Here is a 22,442-nt window from a genome sequence, read left to right as displayed (position 1 = left end):
TTAGGCTGCTGATGCAAACCAAAAGTTGTACAAACTTTACACAGGTATGACCCACTAGTATCACCATCAGAAAACCTGCCTCTAAGAAATGCTATCCAACCAAAAAGCAGCATAATATCAGGAACCCTAAAATGCCACAAAGAATAAACAATTAAAAAAAGTATTTTATTAAGAAAATAAAATGCTTTATGCTTAATTGTATTGTATTCACAGAAAGATATATGCTGTATTTGTAATCAGTACTCCTTTACCAGTGCAGAGGATCCATGCATAGACGGAATTATAGTTTCCCCTCAGTTACTATAGATTTGTCACATTGTAGGGAAATGCTTATAAAATGACATCACTGTAGTAAACTTGGATCTCTACGGTAAATAGGGGTCAGTAAACTAAAGTTGTATCACTAATCAACATTGATCTATCAGGGAGTCACAAAGCACTAAAGCAATGCTTCAGCATGACAGTCCAGAAGCTAGAATTCTCAAAACAAAAGTTCATCAATGGCAGCTTCCATGAATTACTTCAAAGTAATAGTGCAATACCTTGAGTGAGATCTTCAAGGGCACGACGTATACCCCTATCGAAAGCTCGAGCGTCTGCAGGGCTTTGGAATGTGAGGCCAAACTTCTTATCTCCAATCCTCCAGTGGTGAAAAGTAGGGGTGACTTTATTGTAGACCAGTTCCTTCTTTAGTACACACTCCAGGACAACCTAGGGCAAAAGAGTTATGATTATACTCAAAAATAAGAAATTGTACTGCCATATTTGTATTAGTATAAACCTAGTTTACTTTAGCTGGCTCTTTCCATATCTGTAGTTGCCCTTCCAAGGCTCGGTCCATGCAAAAATATCCAATGCCTTAAAGTGAATCTGTGGCACGATTATGCAAACTATAAGTGTTTAAATATTCTTAACAAGCAGTAAAAAAAGTCCTAATTCATCATTGTATCTATGAATGCTAGGAAAAAACGTAAAAATGTGAAAAGCAAAGCAAAATGTAATTTAATGTAATTAATTATTCAACAGAAGTTAACTGAAACTGTGTTATACTTCCCTGTTTAAGTATCTGTCCTTTATGAACATGCCAAAAAGCAAACACAAATAGGGACTTTTAAGGCAAATATTTACATATGATTACTTATTAGTATCTTTTATGCATTTCTAATATCATACATATCTATTTTAAATAAAACAATAAAAACATCCATCTCAATCTGTATTTCTTTTCTACTAAACGCAATTCCTATTTGTGTTTGTCTTTGGAGTTTTTTGAAAAGTTTGTTGTTTTTGGGATGTGGCAAAAGTTTGAGTTTGTTGGGAATCATCTAAGAATTTTTTTATATATACTTTATGAACATGCTTAGTGTTCCCTGTCAGCCATAAAACAATATAGCATATGAGAGGGTAGGTGCAACAAAACCTTAAAAAGAACCAAGCTTCAGAGGAACCAGATAATCTTTACATGTATGTCATCCTCCAACCAATATTAAACCCCAAAAAAGACCAGTACCGCTAAATGTAGTCTTAGAGCACAGGGGAAGACAGTTCAGGCAAGTAAAGAGAGGGATCAGAACAGGTAGTACTGGTGAGGAATGCCATACAGGATGGTTGGATTTTCACTACAATTAGAAAAGACTCCACTTAGTTAAAGGATCCATTTAAGGCATTACTGTTGGGGCATTATTTAAAGAGGAGGTTGTATTGGTGGATGTCCAGGCCAGAGCGCCTGAGTAGGCCATTTGGGAATAACAAGCTGGGATTATGCATCTAGGTTTGTCTGTACTTGAACCAACAGAGAACTGAATCAGACCTCTTTTGGGGTAAATGACAGGGATTGACTGTTGAAAGACAAAGGTAGCCTGTGGGACTACCAAACTCTTAGAAAAGGACTAAGAGAACTAGCCTAGTAAGAAGGCGGGGACTGACAAAGTTTTGTCTGGCTAGGAAACCAGCTGTGTGACAGCTAGAAGGCAGGAAAAACTTTGTTGTTGCATGTATTGCATTGGTACAATATTCTGATGATCTCTTTCATGGATGAACAATAGTGGGCTGGAAGTCCAAAAACAAAGCTTAACTGAATTGTTTTTAAGGTTCAGATTTTAGGTTATTTAGAATGTTATTATTTGGCAGCAGGGTTGGGTACTAAAGATAAATGAAAGTAGAAAAATCTGATATGCTGTATCTGTTGTATAAGTTTGAATGTAGTGTTCTCCCCAGCCCCTTTTAGCTGGGCGCACCACCCGGCACTTTTCAGTAACCACCTGGCTATTTATGAGTTGCTAAAAAGTAGGGTCACAATACAGGGGCATTGGACAGTGAATACATAAAACAAAGACAATAGAAAAACTGAGACATACTAAGGGGTTGGACATTAGAAAGTTAGAATAAAATATAGAAGGGTTTTAGAAAACTGACATATTTATAGGGGTTACCACATTTGTATGGCAACAACAACTGAAAACTTTTCAAGTGCCTTCCCAAATTTTTGACCACCTGTCTACAGTTATTGAAAACAATTCTAGGGAGAACATTGGATTGGTTAGTATTTATGTTTGACAATTTCCTTTTATTCACTCTATATTTATTCACTCAATTAAGGTAAAATCTAGATTTTCTTTTCTTAACAAATAAAACATAATCCTCTTCAATCTTTGCTGATATGGATATTAATGAAAAGGCTGCAAAAATTTGATATTCACTTGCCTATTAATATAGCATTAATTTTTCAAACCATACCACTAAAATATTCTCTATATTACTTTTTAAAATGACTTTTTACCATCAATTAACACAACAAAACTAATGCAAAAGAAAAATAAATAAAACATAATAAACAACAGTTATCTCCTATTGTAATCTTGTCATTTATATAATGTGCAGTAAAAACAGACAAAAATAAACCATAAAGAACACATTTACAGATAAATACCGGCTACAAGTCACTGCAGTCAGTAGTTTGTTGTATATATGAGACCAGAGGACTACATCAGCAGGATGCAATGTGAATTTATTCCTGGTTGATAGCGAAAGATCAGATGGGGGCATTGCTATAACTTCCTGCAGACTGGCTGGAGCCCAGAGCAGGAAGGTGACAGTAATAATGCAGGATGTGTGGAAGCAACATGAAGTCTGACCTGACACTCTCTGGCCTCCTGCATAGATGATGCTGCAGATGGTCCCAAGAGGAGGCCTCTTTACTTCTCTCTGAAAAAAAATCAATACCCCTCCAGCCTCCGGAGGTCACATTCTTCTCCTTAACACCGCAGTACAGCTAGTGGATGCTAAGGGACTCAAATTCACAGTCTCAAGCATTGAAGCTTTATTACTGTGGTACTTAAATGCTGCAATGAGAAACATGCCCAAAATGAAGGGCTTTAATGTTTGAAAGAAACTAAAAAGAACAATCTCCACCGATGAATGCTAAGCTTCACAGAGCCCTCAGAAAATACATGGTGTATTGTGGCAAAGGTGAGTATCAGTGGATGAAAATAATATTATTATTATTATATTATTAATAATAAACAGGATTCATATAGCGCCAACATATTATGTAGCACTGTACACTAAAAACGGGTTGCAAATAACATACAAATACAGACAGTGACACAGGAGAAGACCCTGCCCCGAAGAGCTTACAATCTAGGAATGCTTATAGAAACCTTCTGTAAAGGTTCTGAATGGCAGCTGAGCTTACACATGGAAAACGACTTATGCCACCCCCCCTGCTTGTGGCAGTGTTTGGGTGCTTGATGACTAAGGAGCACATGCTTTGCCAAAAGCACCAGGCTTTAGCTTTGCCATGCTTCTCCACTGCTCAGTTGATTTGCCAAAGCTGCCAGGAAATACCCGCTGCTGTGGGCTTAATTTGTTCAATTGCAATATTAAAGTAGTTGGTAAGGCTTAAAAGAGAAGTACATTTATAATAATTCAACAGGGACCCACATACTTTACCTTCCCTCCGTTGCAGTACTGCAGCCCCCATAACCTTCTCTTTTATACCCCACTGTACTTAGAGAGATCAAATAGCAAACCCGGTACAGAAGCGGTAGACTACACTAGGCAAAAAAAATTCTAGTTCATCTAGGTTGCAAAAATTGTTAGTGCTGGCAGCAAAAGGGTTAATCGTTGTACTTGTCCTCACTAGTGATTTTATTTTTACTAGCGCTGCATATTTGCTCCAAAAGAACTTTTAGAGAAGTGTAATGCACTGTACTACATGATCCCCCGCCGGAAGAGATAACAGGAAGATGATTAAAGATTTCAGGGATTTAGGCGGCCCACGTGCAGTCTGAGCAGAGTCTGAGGAGAGTGGGGGGATGGAGCCATCAGACAAGGCCTTAGTAAGTGAAACCTGCTTCTTGCATTAACCAGATCAGAACATTTACTGATGGGAAAGGCAGGCTGACTCGTAAAAGCAGCCATTCTGGCAATGGCTGACAAAGCCATGGAGGCTGGACTAATCAATATGTCTTGGGTGCATCCACAAACCGCATGACTGAGCCGTGTATGAAAAAAGTAGACTGTTATTAACTTTCTGATTATAAATTCGACCATAAATGCTTAAAAAATGTTAATTATTAGTAAAAAAAATATTATGTTTGTAATAAATATATTGTTGTACACAAATGAAATATTTGCATTCATGTGTGTATTATTGAGCTGCTTGCTTGGAGGTAAAATAAAGTTATAAAAGCTTGGACCTTCTGTCTGTAACCCATATTGGAAGATTCACTAGACAAAGTCCACCTGTGCTACAAGCAAATATTTTAGTGAAGTGATACAGTACAATAAAAATAAAAAATATGCACGATATCGCATTGGGTCTTTGTATGTTTTTGTCTCTTTAACCCAACGCGTTTTGCCTGCTGGCTTCCTCGGGGGAAGTCCTAAAGTAATATATTCATCTTACAGATAATGAATAAAGATGTGAAGTGATGTTAGAGTACTCACTTGTAATAAATACGGTGAAATGAATGATGTTCCAATGGATGTATGGTTTCAACCAAAAGGTTCAACTGAAAAAGGTATAATCTACCATTGATGAGTTGGACTGTGAGTTATAAAACAGTAAGTCCCAGATACATACAGGTTCACGGGTAGACAGGAAAAGTATAGTGACGCTAATAACTTACATAGTTCTGATGCCAGCAGCTGTTAGCTAGCTGGGAAATAATTGTAATCCTGTTGAAAAGAGGAAGGATGGGGTGGGGGAGAAAGGGGGGGGGGGGTAGGAGGGAAAAAGTTATTAATATTTGTGTCCAACTAAATATAGAAAAGAGGAGTTCAAAGAATTATATGTAATTTACTTTACCTAGCTGTTTTACCTATTCTCATTAGGTGAATTTTACAACATTCTAGAAGAGCCAAAGCACCCCTGTAGCACAGGTGGACTTTGTCTAGTTAAGAGTCCAGTGTCACTAATAAATAATAAAAACACTTTCCCAAATAATTTCCCACAATCTGGGAAATTTCTACTAACTTCCTCCATCTTCAGGTCAGGAAATAAAGAGTCTAGTCTTTTGACCCTTACCTACTCCAGAGAAACAAACACAACTTGTAAGACCCTGAGTGACTTGGCAAGAGGCAAGAGGTAAATTGGGATGGCTAGAATAATGGGTCAGAACATCTCTAAAACTGCAGGTCTTGTTCCCCCAGTGATTAGTACCTTCCAAAAGTAGTCCAAGAAAAGATAACAGATGAACCTTTCATAGGTGCTCAAGGTTTAGTTTGTGTGGGGAAATATGGGAAACTAGTCCATCTGGTCCAATCACAAAGAACTTCTCTAGCTGAAACAATTTAAAGTTGCCCATGAAAGGAAGGTGTGGAATACATGGTGAACCACAGCCTACTGAGTAGACACAGGGATGACCCCCTCTTTCCACTGCTGAAAGAACAGGGATATGGGAATCCAAATTGAAATATGGAGCAATGGAAGAAGGTTTAGTTTACTAAAGAAATTGACCCAAGCAGTGGCAGTGTGAATTTTAAGATCCGCTGCTAATATCTTGGAGACAATTACCACAAAACATAAGAAATTTTATCGAGTCTGTGTATCAATCAGGTCAGACTTGTTTGAATGGCACAAGAGGGATCTACACAAAAGTTGGATAATTAATGCATATGAGAGCTGTTTCACCATTACTGGGTTTGTATTTCTGTTCATCTAGTCCTGAGATTAACATAACTTGGCCACACAGCACATCTCATAACTGGACAGACAGGAAATCTGATTTTTCTCTGCTACAGTTTGGTAACACTTATAGGTCTAGTCCTTCCCCCAGCCTTTGACTGGAAGTCAAGTTCATGAATTATATATAAACCTTTCCCAGCCCCCTTAACTGAAACATCTCCCCCCAGGCACTCATTTTACTTATCTGATTGCAATGGCCTCCTGTGTTGTCTACAACAGCAAAATTCTCAAAATCCTCCTAGCAGGCTGTTGTGCCTCAATGACTTAAATATGGAATTGTTACTGTAGTTTATAAAATCCCATTCAGTCATATGGGACATTATTATCAAAGTAGCAGGACACTAGATTTTACTGGAAGCTAAGTAAAGCAGTAAAGGAGGTCACAGCCTTTAGAGAAGGTAAGAAAGATCCATGAAGTATATTGATTCAAATAAGGTTAGTTTAGGGGGAAGGGAGGGGAGGGAGGGTAGAGCTATACATAAAACTTTAACTAAAATCACTTTAGACTAATGGTTGCCAAAAACACAATGTCAAGTCAAGTCAATAGCTTCCTGGTTGAATTTTGGCTGCTGTGATATTTGCAGATAGTAGTCCAGAGCTCCAGACAAAAAAAAAACATTTTTTTTCCTTTGACTAAGTACAAGTGATTAAATCCACATAGTATTCCACATCTTTCAAGAAATTAGGAAAACCACACTTTCCTATGCTTCATTTATTCCTTAAACAAATGTCCAAAAAGTTGCCTATGTAGCTATTGCTTTAACCTTGGAGCGGTAACCCCAACTGTAGCTTGGGGTAAATAACAACAGTTGATAGCGGTAACCTCAAGCCAAACTTCGGATAGCTAAATAAAATAAAGAATAAAGACTTACCTGGTTCCACCGGTGACCTCTAGTGTCCTGCCCGTCCGATCCTATCCTCTGGCTGTGTCCTCTTCCTACGATAGGTCCCCTGGCGAGAGCGCTGACGTTTCCCGGCAGTTCCCGGTGACGTTGGTGCGTGTGAGAGGGCGTGGCAGGATTTTCAAACTATTTTGTATTGGATTCAATACAAAATAACTATTAAATCCAAAACAAAGTAATCATAATATATATATATATATATATATATATATACTGGTGTACAGTTATATTACAGGTTTCATTATTTTTTATTTATTTATGCACCCTTGTTTTACCAGATTTTTGTGTTTTTTATTTAACGTTTATTATTAAATTTATTAAATATTGGACATATTTCGCTGAGTTGTGCCTAAGAATTACAGGCCTACAATGTACAAAAAATTTTCATGAAAGACAATGTACCGCTTTTAGACATATAAATCCAGACAGAACTGAACCCCATGGGAGGTTAAACTCTCTGGCTATTAGGTGGAATTTACAATACTGGATCACAGTATTGCCAGGTAAAATGTGTTTTACCAAAGCAGTCTATGTGCTCACCATGTGTTGACATCCATGCTCAATGAAACCCCAATGCAAATTTGCAGCAAACAAAATGTCTTCTCTGCTGTAAAACTGTTTGAACAATTGTGCTAAAGTGCATCACAATGAAAATGCATAAATACAGTGTTCACTGAGTTCAATGCCAAAAAGTTTTACAGGTGTGTTTTTCACCAAATTTTTTTTTCCTAGTACTGAAAGCTCTAAAACCAGAGAAAACAGTGACCATGTCTCATTTTTGCTCCTAACTTAGGTCTTTTTTTAATGAAAAAGAAATACAACTCCACCTGCAATTTGTATTATCTAACCATTTATTCATGTTAAACTCTCCCCCTTCCAAAGACAAAAACTACAAAAAGGTAAATTATATCATGTATCATGTATTGATTCAAAATATGTTCTTGAGGAGAAGACATTGACAACATTTTTTCTTGAAGAACACCAAATAAAAATGTTCATAAGCTAAAATGTAATCAATGTCTTAATGTAGCAGAGTTATGGTTAAAAAGCAATGGCTGTCCATAGCCTCATATCACACAATCTATGTCCTGCATTTCTTCAGCCTAGTAATATTTGGCTCCATCATGCAAACATGACCAGCAAACCCCATTTGGCAAGGAGCCTGGATTTCACACACCACTGGCTTCAACATGCCAGGAGTGAGCTGATTCATGCAGAATCCTGTGGCTTTCCTCCACTAACAGTCTGTCTCCTTCAGACTTATTATCCTGTACCGGAACACTGCACTGTCGCCGTGGAGACCAGAACTCCAACAGACATGGTGACCAAGTACAACAGGCACATGTTTTAAAACTAAAGCCATACACACCACTCATACGATGTATAGAAAGACAGATTATGTGAACAAACCATATTCGGCGCTGACCACAGGGTCAAAACCATTTTCCGGATACTTGTTTAAGGAAGCCCTGGTGCTGGGCTGTTCATTTCAACAAAAATAGATCCATAACAGTATATGCCCAACATATTTTAGGCATGTAATTAACCTATTAAAGCAGTCATTCTTAACCGGGGTGAAACTCTGGAGTTATTCTAGAGGTTGTTGTAGGAGTTTTGTGGCCAATGCCACTTGACACCAAAACTCTTTTTAGTTACCTTTAAGGGGAGCATTCTTTCCACCAATGTAAAGTGTGTTTTTTTTTCATTGACATATAGTTTTATCAGGGACATTTTTAAAGGGTTCACTAGGGGTAAAATAGATGGGAAAAGCTGTAATAAAGCTTCCCTTGTACGGATATACAAAAGTCCTAAGAATGTTGCTGTGCAGCCATCTTGGATGTGATGTTATCATCATTAGAGGACTCAGAGCTGTCATACAAGTGATATTATGCTCTTTTCCTTCTCCATAGGCAGCTATATAAAAGTTTATGTAAGGAGGTGTAGAGAAGGACAACGGAGCTGGGCCAGCACAAAGACCAATCAGACACATCTGAAGAGGAGAGGGCTATGATGTGCAATGATGGAGGCTCAATTTTTCCTGCTACAAGACGCATTGCAAACAACTGAAACGCGTGAACAAGAAAAACACTCCAAAAAGCAGTATTCTTACATGCAAGTGTTTCTTTAAAAATAAACTTTTATATGTTTACTGTTGTTCCTGCCAGAGAATTTGTCATTTTGGTCAGCAATTTATAAAGAATGCACTTCGTCTCAGGATACTACAGTTTCTGTTCTCTTCTACACAAATAGAAAATTGTCATCTGCAAGTTATTTAAGAATTTATATGTTCAAATGCAAAACCATGGAAATGACAAATGTTCCTGTATTGAAATGACAAGAACATAGGACTAAACACAGATTTTTCTTAATGACTAAAACTGTAAGAATGACAAAAATAATTGATGTACTGCCCAAAATTAGCTACACACTTAAATGATTTCACTTGCATGTGCTGACCCAAAGGCAATGTGCCTGATGTCCTATAACTTTACTTCCAGCTAAATGATGTGTGCTAAAAAAAAAAAAAAAAATGAACATGCTGCATTTTTGGCAAATGGAAGGTCAGTTATCCTACCAGCCCTTCATCCCTGTTGCAGTTAATAAAGGGGTTGGTGGGGTTTCCAAAAAATGAATATTGTAAACAATTGCAGCTTCTGGTTGAATGTCACTGCTTCCTACAGCACTCAAAAACATTTTTCTCAAGGCGCTCTGATTGCCCAAGATGCAGCAGGGAGGTCATCAGCACCTCCCAGAACCCAGAAGAAGGCGAGTAATTATAACAATTTTTATTTATTGACAGCTTTTTTTTTTAAAAGCATGGGGAAGGGGCTGCCTGAGAAACAAAGGTTTAACATGGGTTTGGTTCCAGCCTTAAAGATTATTACTAGGCCTTAACCATAACAGTGCACTATGAAAAAATAAAAGGTATAAGAGCATGAATGAGTGGATTTCATTGCAACAACTGTTCCTTCGTTCTTTTCACTGGATTTTTAAACACTGAGCACAAACAAATGGAGCTATAATGCTGAACAAACATATGCTTATGAAATACAGAAGATTTAAACTTGGCGTGCATACAGATGTTTTTATAAAAACTCGGAAAATGGACTGAAAGAACATGCAATGTACATCACTGCAGAATTAATCCTTCTGTTTAGCAATGCTTGCAGCTTCACTCCATCATAATTATGTTTAAATCCTGGATCTAGCTGCTTTTTCACAAATTACTTCACAAAACCGGAAATAGATTAAAAATGAAAATGGTGCTGTGTTGGTCATCTTCTCATTGAAATAAAAAAGAAAACCAACTGAATTAAAAATGAACGTGCTCGTTTTAAGGGAGAAGACACCACAAGGGTAACATTGACAAATCGGGAACTTAAATGAAGAATTAAACTGTTTTATGAAGGATAAAAGTAGCAGTTAAAATAGGTATTTTTGGGTGCACCCTTTAGCTCAGGATGTTTAAAATCAATGTGTACAGACAAACAATCATAAAACAGGTAGTGACTGAATTTGTTTTTTCTCTTTAAGGCCTCTTAATTCTTTGTCACTAATAAACATAGCAAACTGTTACAACACTATTAAACATGGCAACAGAATCCCCCCCACACACACACACACACACACACATTTATCTTTAATGGATGGAAGAAAAGTATTCTGCACTGGGTATGGCTGATAACAGGGGACTTCAGTACAGCCAAGACACCACCAACAAAGGTAGTGTTGGCCCAACAGAAACATCAGGAATTTATAAACTCATTGGATTTGTGTTTTTTTGTGTTTTTTTTTTGTACGTGGAAACTCCTATAGAGAGAAAACATAAGTGAGAAAGACAAAATAGGCATGAATAAGATGTGCTAATATACTTTTTTATTTTATTTTTATACACTGACATACACTTTAAAAACACAGATAAAAATGTAATGGAAACTCTTTAAATAAGTAGGTCGTAGGCTTCAGCAGGCTTTCAACAAGTGGGAAGAAGTACTGAAGTTTGCTAGAAACAAGTTTAAAATGACAGCCAGCACTTCCATCCAGATCAGTGTTTAACTTCCCCAAACTGGACCTGAAGGGTGCATCAACAGCACATTCACACACCAGGCATATCTGTTGCTGTGCATTTTGCCATTACTTAACTTGTGTGGCACCACAACAGGCCTAAAATAGTACATGCAGCATTTAAACTGCAATTATGTATTTTGCGGTGAACTGTGATGAGTGTTGGGATGCCATTTACAATAAATAGAATCACAACCCACCAACATTTTAGCATCACAAAATGTTGTAGTTAGGCTCTTAAGGTTTCAAGAACCTTGGCTGAAGCAAGCTTTGCAAAAGTTGGGTATACATTTTGTTCTAATATAACCTGCACACTGTAAAATGCCCTAGGTGTGTCAAGCCAGTAGGAGGTCCCCTTTAGTCCAGTACAGTTTGTAATCAGGTAGAGCAGGACAGAATAGACATATACACAGTTGTGGAGGTTGTACCAGAGTTGAGGAAAGACCACCAAGAGATTTGTACAGTAATGTAGCAACTATTGGTGATGACACAAAAAACTAAACTTTTAATAATTTATAATAAAGTAACATAGAATTCTGCAGCATCTCTTACCGTTTTGTCTCTGAGCCTTTCCCCATGGACAAGAAAGTCTGTGCTGCCATTATCCTCCGGGTGGAGAGTCTTGTACACGGTGACACAGCTGAGTCCCCCTCCTGCAAGTGGCAGCCACCCGCCACTTGAGTCATCCCGCGTCATCACCACAGCTCGCACGCGTGCATAACTGTCGCTGCAAATCAAGAACAAATATGCTATGGTTAATGGAACTCCACAATAGTTTACCAGGAGAAACACCTATGAGTTCCCAATTGTAGTGTGTTAGTTCTAAGCAGTTTCTTTATCTTCATTGATTTAGAAATGGGCTTTTCTTCTTTAGTACCACTGCAGAAAAGTCTATAGTTTTTAAGGGTTGAAGTGTATCTAATGGCAAGTAAAACAAAAAGTGCTGAATAGTTAAAAATATCTTTTAGATATAGGGAGTTTTTGCCCTGGTTATGATTTTCACCAGGATTGAAAGGGGTGGGGAAATCTGAAATTTTGATTTCACAGAAGTTGAGTCATGGATAGCAGGGAAATCCTCCAATACTTTTTTGCCAATACACCTTCTGGTGTGTCTCAAGGAAGAAAATCCCCCAAGGAAAAAACATTTTCATGGGGTTTCCTTTCTCCACTCTATCCAAAACAAAAACAAATAAGATTGGGCCTCAAATATACATTGGGGGTACAGCCTACCCACTGAGTAGTAAGCTCTCTAACTTCCCATGACCTGAATGGCCCTGAATCTGAATGTGCAAGTGCCCTACTTTCTAACACCTGCTTTATTAGTTCTAATACTTTCCATATACAATGGATGAACATCTATCGAAAGGTAGCAGAGTTCACTAGATCCACTAGCTGTATAGACTTCATTCATTCATTAAAATACAACACACCACAAACAACTTAAATTGTGAAACATTATAATTCTTCATTCTTTCTTGTTCTTTATGGATGCTTCTGCGTAAAACATCATAAGACTAAAAACACACCTGGAAGTACATGATGCTGACAGACTATGACTAAAATTTTCCATCCCACCAATTTATTGTGGCAAGTGATAGGTAATAGACCCAAAATGTTGTTAGATGACCCACACTGTGCGAAGGTACCATAACATACAAAAGCTCCACAGTCTAAAATCATGTAAAAATAGATAAAAATTGAAGTATTGTTGGGAGTGCTGTTAAAGATCTTTTGAACCTGGCTAGAAATTAAAATTAACCTGAACCTATATAACTTTTCATAACACCATACTTGTCTAGCATTGGTATCATATATATGGTTTACAGTTATTTAAACACCATACATAGTTTCAATTTTTTTTTTACCCACAACACAACATTTTTTAAAGGTATTTAGCCTTTAAAGTAAAGACTGTCTCTATACAACAAATTGTTGTGTGTCTATTTGAATAGAGGCATATTAGGAATTGCTCATTTCTATGGCAATCCATAATTTCAATGTACATTAAGGCACCAGATAATGTAAAATACACTAGAACTATGTGTGCATCCTATACCACAAACATTAAAGTGTAATTCCAGAAATTAAAGCAGTCACTAAGAAAACAAAATTATTATTCAACCACTACTATAAGTAAGCTAGAACAGGCCTAGACCTTCTTGTTGGCTGGTTGAAGCATCTTAGTCCTAACATTTGTTTTCCTTTTAGGATTTTGTATGTGAGAGTCAGTAAGGAGCCTACAGTAGGTGTGCTAGAATATATTGCTGCCACATCACTAGCACAGGAATGCTGGGAACTGGTGCATGCCATTAATGGCTGGATGAAGAATGAAGTACTAAGCAGGTAGGCAGTGCTCCCTCTGTGCTCAGTTTACTGGACTGAAATATAGCATCACAATTAATCTGTGGTTCAGCCATACAGGGCAAGCCAACAGGTTCACTTTAAAGCTAGCCCCTGCAACAAGTTATACTTACTTTGAACTCTGGCCATTTTGTTCAATGCTCAGAAGGAATAGGAGCACTGTGCAAGCTCCAGTCCTAATTAGAGCCCACAAAGGGTTGGGAAGTAGAACAAGTCGCATGATCCTTGTAACTAGATGTATTTAACTCCTATCAGCTTAAGGAGTGGTTGGGGAGCAAAAAGGAAGACAAGATGTGTTGCAAGGGCTCCTCTTAAGTACACCTATGGCTTGGTCCTGCAGGAACTAAGCCAGGTTCTTTTTACTACGTGATTGTCGTGTTTTTAAATATGTAGGCATTCCTTGTAAGGCCAGGCTGAGCAAATTCTGGGTACATATGGGACCGTAAAGAACAATCAAATCTGGGACTGTAATGGACAATTAAAACTAAACAGAACCAAGCATGTTATTTTTGTATTTCTAAAGTCTAAAACACATATACTATCATATAAAAGGAAAACACTGGATCTCACTAATCCCAAGGGTTACACAATGGCCTGATATAAGAATTCAGGAGTTCTGATTTTATGTGTTACATGCTTGTATATGGGTCAGTATCTTAAAGTACTAAAGCCAATCTGTATAAGCAAGGTGAGAATTCCCCTCACGGAAGGTTTCATGTAATAATAAGCACCCTGAGGTGAACTCAAGGGAGCAAAGAATATACAGTGCTCTTGGGTTGCAACATAAACAAGATCTCTTCACAGCTGCTCCTTATAGTATTGCAGTAGGTAAAACAAAAAAAACAAGTATAAGGTTGCCTCTAAAATTCATCTTGGTTTTATTGCCTGCCCAGTGCAATGATTCCATTTTTTTCTTACATACAGAACAGTATCAAACCCTGTATCCAATCTTTTGATGGGTTCTTTTTAGTCAGTCCCTGCTAGAACTTTTTTAATGCCTTATTTATCAGACAACAGTGGGTGTGAGATGGAACTGGATTTGTTTGCAGGTGCAAGTGGGGTTAAAGGATGCAGAGCAAGGGTCTGCTGAGAATGGCAAGACTAGGTAAGCTTGTGAACAATGTGGATCTTTGACCATCACCTATAAATAAAACCATGGGCATTAATATGGAGTCACACCTTCCCCACCTAGAAGCAAAAAAGGTCTTCACATTTTTGGCAACATTCCACGAGACTTTGCATGTGTGTGCTTAAATAATTTTACTTCTTCCCATGCAGCCAAAAAAAGCATTTCTGAAATCATGTACTGATGTTGAACAAGACAACCTGATTTGCTGTTAGAGCTCAAATTAATTCCAAAGGTGTTCAACTGTGTTAGGGTTGGAGACTTTTGAGGTCACTAGGCTAGACAAACCATGTCTTCATGGAAATGGCTTTGTGCAGAGGGTCAAAAAACAGGCCGTATCCAAACCTTTGCCACTAACTTGCATGCCAAATATAATCTAAAATGTCTTTGTGTGCTTTAATATTATAGATAATTTGGAAGGGTGTCCACATTTTTTTAGCCATTTAGTAGTAGGAGTGACTGTTTAGGGTCCACTATGACAATAGTTGTAAGTACAGAAAATCTAATAAATACATAATACTTTTCCATGTATATTACTAAAACATGCAAAGCAAATTGTAATTTATGTGTTATGGATCTTTAATAGAACATTTTGTATTCATTTCCTAAACAGGTTGATTTTTGTGTTTCGTTAGTTAAATGTCATAGGTCAAAAGCATTTAAATAGAGCGAGGACAAATTATGCCCATGTAAGGCTTACTAATACAGTCAACAGCCATGTCATGATAAAGAAAATGACGTTGTAACAGATATTGCTTTCCGGAAAACTGGACAACATTCCACCAAGATTGCTTTCCAGACAAATAAGATAAATATTTTAATCAGTGGGTCTGCCTCCAAAACAAATCAACACTACATTCAAGAGACTTAAAATGTTTCCTAGAATTAGAGATAACATCCAGCTAAACTAAACTAGGTCTCTAGTAAACAAGGGTCCATTCTAAGTTTAATGAGCTGAAACAGAACAGTAAAACATACGGATCATACGGTGGCAGGGGAGTTCACAATTGATCTGTATTTAAGCAATGACTGCATTTACCTTGGTTATCCCCTGGTATAAGGGGATATCCTGACCGGCAGCTTGCAGTCGCAGACTCCTTTTTTGTGAGCCTACACTTAACCTTAACACATAAACAACACTGGTTACACTCCCCCCTCTTCATTTTAGTCTTGTCAATCATAACTATGATAGGGCACATTGACATCATGCGGCAATAAGGCTGGATTTTTGCTTCTTGTCTTCAGATGATGCAGGCGTAATAGAAATTGTACTCCACCATATATAAGAGAAACACATTCAGCCTGATTTATTTTAAACTCTCCAAATCTGGAGAAGGTATATTGGGTGAACCTGGGTGATTCATCAAACCTGGAATAATACTGGTCCAGGACTGATAACATTTGCCAACTAAAAGCAACAAGATATAAACCACTTATATACACACACACACACACACACACACACACACACACACACATATATATATATATATATATATATATATATATATATATATATTTGGTTTGTTGTCAATGAATATGTATGTATATAAAAGCCCCTATATTTTTTATTGGAAAGTGCTGTAAACATTCATATCTCCAATGTATTACTATGGAAATGTGTACATTTCCAATACATAATTACATTTTTACATTACTTATCATATAGGTAGATACTAAAAAGCACTGAAACTGTGTTAAATGTTATCCTGTAGTGAAAAGTACAATCAAGTCTGCCAAGCAGGAAATTAGGAGTGTAAAGTCTACATACTTCACATAGATAGATAGAAAGTAACCCTTGTACGCAGCTTAAGGCAAGGTATCAGGGGAAAGTGGGTGATCCAGCAAAACTTAAATGGATTTCCTAAATTATTTTGCTATTTTGCAAATGTCTAAATCCTTTACCAAAACCACTCCATACCATTTGCTGAATCACCCAGATTCTCCCATGATAGTCTATCTTCCCAGTCGTGGAGCACTTTAAAAAATCAGGCCCAGTTTTCAACTCCTAGAGATTCATATAAATTTTGCAAACTACCCTCTGCTAGCATAAATAAAGTAATAAGTTAATTAGAGTTTTCTAAGCCTCCAGGTGGAGACAGAAGACTTATTCTAGTACTGGAGTTATTTTCTTGCATAGTAAAAACAAAACGGGAGGGGGGGGGTCAGGAAAGTCCCAATTGCCACTGTGGGTTTGTGGATTCATATCAATGTATTTAAATGGGGCTTACGGGATAACTAAACCCGAGAGTGAAAATTTGATTGTCTATCTGTACATGCAATGGATGCATTAGATTTGTGCATTTTCAGAAAGTACAGAAAATACCTGCTGATTGCTGATTTTCCATTTCCTGCAAGCTGAACCCACAGCAAAACAATGTTATTTTTCTGGTTTAGTTTCCTAATCCCATTACCCCCATGAATTGGAGAAGAACAAAGTCAGACATGTTTGAAGCCTGCCTTTGGTGACAGTCATGGATTGTTCTATAGATACAGGACATGAAAATAAAGGGGAAAAGCCTCAACCAAAAAAAACAAATGCAACCACAACATCAAAGAACGAATAAGCTGCAATATATTAGATTTTTTGTTTCTTGGTTTAGGCATGCTTTAAAGCAACAGTGTAGCTACAAATGTAAATTGAAAAATAAAAAGCTGCCGCATAAGAGATTGTATTCTTGTTTGTCATGCAGACAATTGAAGAGTGTGTCCCCTGAAGAATTATATGTGAAGTACTTGGGATAGGTGCCCAAGTCCATTTCAAGGAGGGCATTGTTTTTAATTGGTTGGCTCACTCATAGACTTGCATTGTGGGATAGTAGTAAAGCACAACTGTTTTGTAGCACTGCAAAGCAGGAAGCTGTGCACACCACAAGTAAATATTTATGTTTACACGTCCATTATTACAGACCACACAGGTTAGTCAAAGGGCCTGCTTTTTTAAAGCTATCCAAGACTGGAGAGGATACACTTTCATCAGTGAAGCTGGTTGATCCAGCAAACCTGGAATGGATCTGGTTCAGGATCCAAAACATTTGCTAGCAAATGACTTTGAAAAAAATCCATTCCAGGTTTTCGGAATCACCCAGCGTCCCTGACGAAAGTGTATCCTCTCCAACCTTGCGGAGCTTTAACAAATCAAGCCCAATGATAGGGAAGATATTCACTGTGCTGGCATGTCTCAGTTGTTGGATGAAATGGTGCACATTAAGTAAACCTCCTCCTTTCTTTCAAATTGTAGGAGAAAGTATTAGCTGGTTCACACAAGGATTTTGGTTGATAAATTATGGATAGATGAACAATTGCATTTTTTTTCCCTTCAATTTGTCCTCAGTTTGTACCTGAAGGTTGAATCAAGTGTCAGACTGGGAGCTGAAATGGGCTGCATTACCAGCTATAGATTCCATGGCTTAAAACATTTAAATAAATTGATGAGATGATTAGGAACAGGCTAACCAATTTTAGGGCTTATGTACATGGGCACCAGTCTAGGAAAGACATACATGGAGTAAAGTTTTAGGGTAAAATTATTTCAACTTGCTTTTGAGTGCTTTCTATTTGGCCATGTGTTGCTTCCGCATTCACATTGATTTTTATAGAGAAGAAAGGTAGTTTAAACACAAAAAAAATGCCTAGAGGCTGAAGCTCTAACCCCTATAACTTTGCATGCCCAATAAACTCCACTGCTGTGTAAGGTGCCACTGTTTGGCACAAAGTTTCCCCATTTATACTTCATGAACTCATCTCCTAGGACCTGTGAATAGCAGGCTCTGTGCATCCTTGTCTCATTCACTCACAGCCTGGGGCAAGGAAACCGTTACATAACTGTGTCAGCCACATGGTTAAAGGGCCACTTACACCTCCACACAGTTTGTGATGTCTGGAGATCATGCGAGTATAATGTATTTACCCTGCAACATAACTTTAACAATTAGGATTAACTGTAGTTACATTTTCAAATACTTACTTGAAAGCAAAAATTTAATTTAAAAAGCTTCCAGAAAAATGGGCAAGCTGCTACTAACTTTATTACGATCCAAGTTTGACCAATACATGACCTACTTTTTCATGAAATATACTTGATAAAGTGATACCTTTTTACAAGGATAACTGTAATTTAGGGGGAGGAAAAAAGCTTGAATGTTTTCCTGATTGTTTCCTCTAAAAGGAACAAAATGAAATCCTTTTGTTATTGAGATTCAATATGATAACATTTGATAATACCATTTTGGGAGGACAAACTATAGTGGAATCTGTCCCTCACCATTGAGGTGGACATGTCTGGTTATATATCTGTCCATGGCTGGATCAATACAAAAATACAATGTCATCTATGAGCCTTTCCATAACCAGAGGCCATTGTCTCAAACTGTACCATGAGCAGCAAAATAATGGGCTTTTGAGATTGAGAATATAACTCTAAAGAGCCATATGGTTTGGGCTGCGTACACATGCTCAATTATCATCATTGGAAAGGATATTTCATGATCAATTCCAGTAACAAAAAAAAAAAGAAAGATAAACAAAAGAGTGCTGTACATACAGTGCCATTCTGTTCTATAGGGAGGGAATGCACAAGTGACACCCCACTGCACTCTTCTCTCTTTACTTCTTTTGCTGACGTTCCTCGCCTGTCAGGATGGATCCATGAACAGGGTTCTCCCCAGGCACTTTTAGCTGGGCGCACCACCCGGCACTTTTCAGCACCCACCCGGCTGTTTTTGAGTGGTTACCAAAGAGTTTGGTCACAATACAGAGGCTGCCACCCACCTAAAATTTCTTCCCACCCGGCTTAAAAAAATTTCTGGGTTGAGCACTGCATGAATGACATCGGACAACCTCTGTAATATGTCAGATTCTCACCTGAGACAATATTCCTCGCTCATTTACCATCATTATTTATATAACATATTTAGAACTTATTTGAGTTATGAATGACATAAATGACTGTCAAATGTAAGTTAAGACTAGCTTTTATGGAATAAATACTGCTTATGTCTGATTATTCCACAATTATAAAAAAATATAGGTATATACTCTTAAGAAAACAAAATGCTTTAAGGCACATTTATATGTAACTAATAAACTCTGAAAAGTTTAGTAATACCATTTCATCATCAGTCATATACCATGACTTTAATGATCTATAAAATTATGCCCTTAAGGTTATATGGTTACATGTATATCCCAAAAATCCATGTTACATTCATCAGTTGGCTACAGTACAAAGCTTGATGTGTGCTTTTTCAAAATTGTAATAGCCCAGTTATAGTAAAAAAAAAATAAAATAATAAATTTCAGTCTTAAGGTTGCCCCACTGTAAAGCTGCGTACACACGTCAGATTTTTCTCGCCCGATAATCGGCATCGGCCAGATATCGGGCGAGAATCTGGCGTGTGTACAGTCGGCGTCGTTCATCGTCCATGGATCCGTCCTGACGGATCCACGAACGATGAACGACGAGCGATCCTAATGCAAGGGAAGGGGGAGAGCGAGGAGCAGGGTGCCACTCCGTCGCTCTCCCCCTCCCCTCTCCATAGAGCATGAACGGTGCTGTATGTACAGCACCGTTCATGCATCGTGTAGTCCTTTGTCGTTGGAAAGGATCGTGAAAGATCCTTTCCAACGACAAAAGTTGCACGTGTGTATGCAGCTTTACTCTTCTAGTCTGTCAGTCTGAATACCTGCTGTCATGGACCCGCACCTAGGGCTGTGTCATTATGCAGAGTTCAGGTGCCTTATGCAGTTTTTTTGGCTTTGTTTACATAATCTCTGACACAGATAAATGAAATAACAAACAAACAAACATAAAACATATTAGACACCCTGACACCTAATACACAAACTTTAGTAGCAGGCTTGTTACACAGTGAGCAGTGAAGGAATAATGATAACCATGGTGTCTGCCCCTTTCAACAACGGGTTATTTCTTTACTTTTTGCTTACTCTTTAAATTGACACTTGGAAATTTAGTTTTCACCTCCAGGTGCCTTCCACTAGCTTCAATATATTTGTATTCAGTTCTTACTTTAATAAACAAGGTGAGGAACTCTTGTATTCATGAATACGCAATGAAAACAAAATACACAAAAGACAAATGTCAATTGTGAAAATACTGAAATGTCTGAACTAGTAATGCATAGATAACAGCAATCTCCTCAAACACCTCAGAGTTCCGGAATTTAAGATTGTTATACAAGATATTTGCTATGGCTGAAAGGAGATAAAACTTGGGAAAGAAAGAACTGTACAATTTGTGTTAAAGTTCAAGATCACAGAGTCAACAAAAGAGATCTACACAGAGAAAAGTAGGCTAGCCAGTTCATATACATTTGTGTGTGTATGTGTATATATATATATATATATATATATATATATATATATATATATATACATTAACACACATATTAACTAAAAACATTGCTCTACCCCAATATTTTTTTTTAAATTATACAGATACATTGAGCCTGATTTATTAAAGCTCTCCAAGGCTGGAAATGATACACTTTCACCAGTGAAGCTGGGTGATACAGCAAACCTGGAATAGATTTCTTCTAAGTATTTTGCTATTTGCTAGCAAATGTTTTAAATCCTGGACCAGAACCATTCCAGGTTTGTTGGATCACCCAGCTGCACTGATGAAAGTGTTTAATCTCCAGCCTTGGAGAGCTTTATTAAATCAGGCCCATTATATAGATTATGAAAATAATGCAGCAAGTGATGCAGAAAACAAAAACACCAAAACCTTTCAGAGAGAATAAAAAAAAGAGTCACAAATAACAACTAGAAGATCTTGGTGTTAAGTATCAAAGACGTAAAAGAATCCAGAGAGACATAAAAGAATCTAGAGAGCCTCAGACTACCAGACTCCACTATTAGATAAAATATCGCTTTTGGGTAGACACAACTTAACATACTTCACTGGATTTCATGAAACACAATGATAAATTCACCAAAACTTCAAACAGTGTTTCTGTAACTTTAAGGATAGAACTGAAATAAATAACTAGGTCCTATTCTTAATTTGACAATGTGATGCTTAAACAAGTTCTAAATGATTAGTTCCTTCTTATTGGGCCTAGTTGCATTGTGATTTTTCTCCTGCCTACCACATCCTCACTCACAACACATCCATGCTTTGTCTCACGCCTAAAAAGATATTTAATAAAAGACCACAGAGATCACAGATGCAGAGATACAAGTAACTACAACTAGAGAACGGTCTGTATTTAAGTTGCCAAAATAATATTGTAAGTACTTCTCTTTTTGCATTGTACACAGATAGTCGGCTTTGTTTTTGCCATCACAGGTCTAGTATGAAATGTCCACTTTTATGTATGTATGTCCTGACATGTTCTGAATTTGGCTTGCCTTTAAATTAAATGGACATTGGCTTTAGGGATGTTGCCCAAATGATCTTATGGGCAGTTCTCAGCAAAATAAGTACCATATTATCCCTCTCTGGTGTCCAGCCTGGGGTCTATTGAAGTGCTAAAGCTTCCACCAGATTCTTCAGCATTTTTCACCTTCACGAGCTGCTTGTATCCCCCAGGCTTCTTCTGCTGAACCCTACTTCACTGCTGCGGGCTGTATTGACATAGAGGTATAAACCACAGTCTGAACCAGAGGATGTAGGCATCTGACATTTACATGTTAAATGCTGGAGATTCTGAAGCCTGTAGCACTTTAAATCACCAAAAAGGCAAAGATCAGGGATCTTGGGAGTCACAGTTACAGAATCACAGAGAAGTAAATCTAATACTTCTTCTTTTGCAGAGACTTTTGTTTCATATGTGTT

General features: G+C 37.6%; 1 protein-coding gene across 1 annotated transcript in view; it reads right to left on the bottom strand.

Moving 5' to 3' along the window:
* SPRED1 (sprouty related EVH1 domain containing 1) overlaps window positions 1-22,442 on the bottom strand; it is a gene marked incomplete in the record, with an annotated part of 49,782 nt that overhangs the window by 12,883 nt on the left and 14,457 nt on the right. The window contains 2 exon segments of the mRNA XM_072427527.1: window positions 543-711; window positions 11,710-11,884. Of these exon segments, the coding sequence (XP_072283628.1) occupies window positions 543-711; window positions 11,710-11,884 (344 nt within the window).

Source organism: Pyxicephalus adspersus, chromosome 12 (genome assembly GCF_032062135.1).
Source record: "Pyxicephalus adspersus chromosome 12, UCB_Pads_2.0, whole genome shotgun sequence".
In the NCBI taxonomy this organism is placed as follows: domain Eukaryota; kingdom Metazoa; phylum Chordata; class Amphibia; order Anura; family Pyxicephalidae; genus Pyxicephalus; species Pyxicephalus adspersus.
This window is presented reverse-complemented; position numbering and strand designations above follow the sequence as displayed.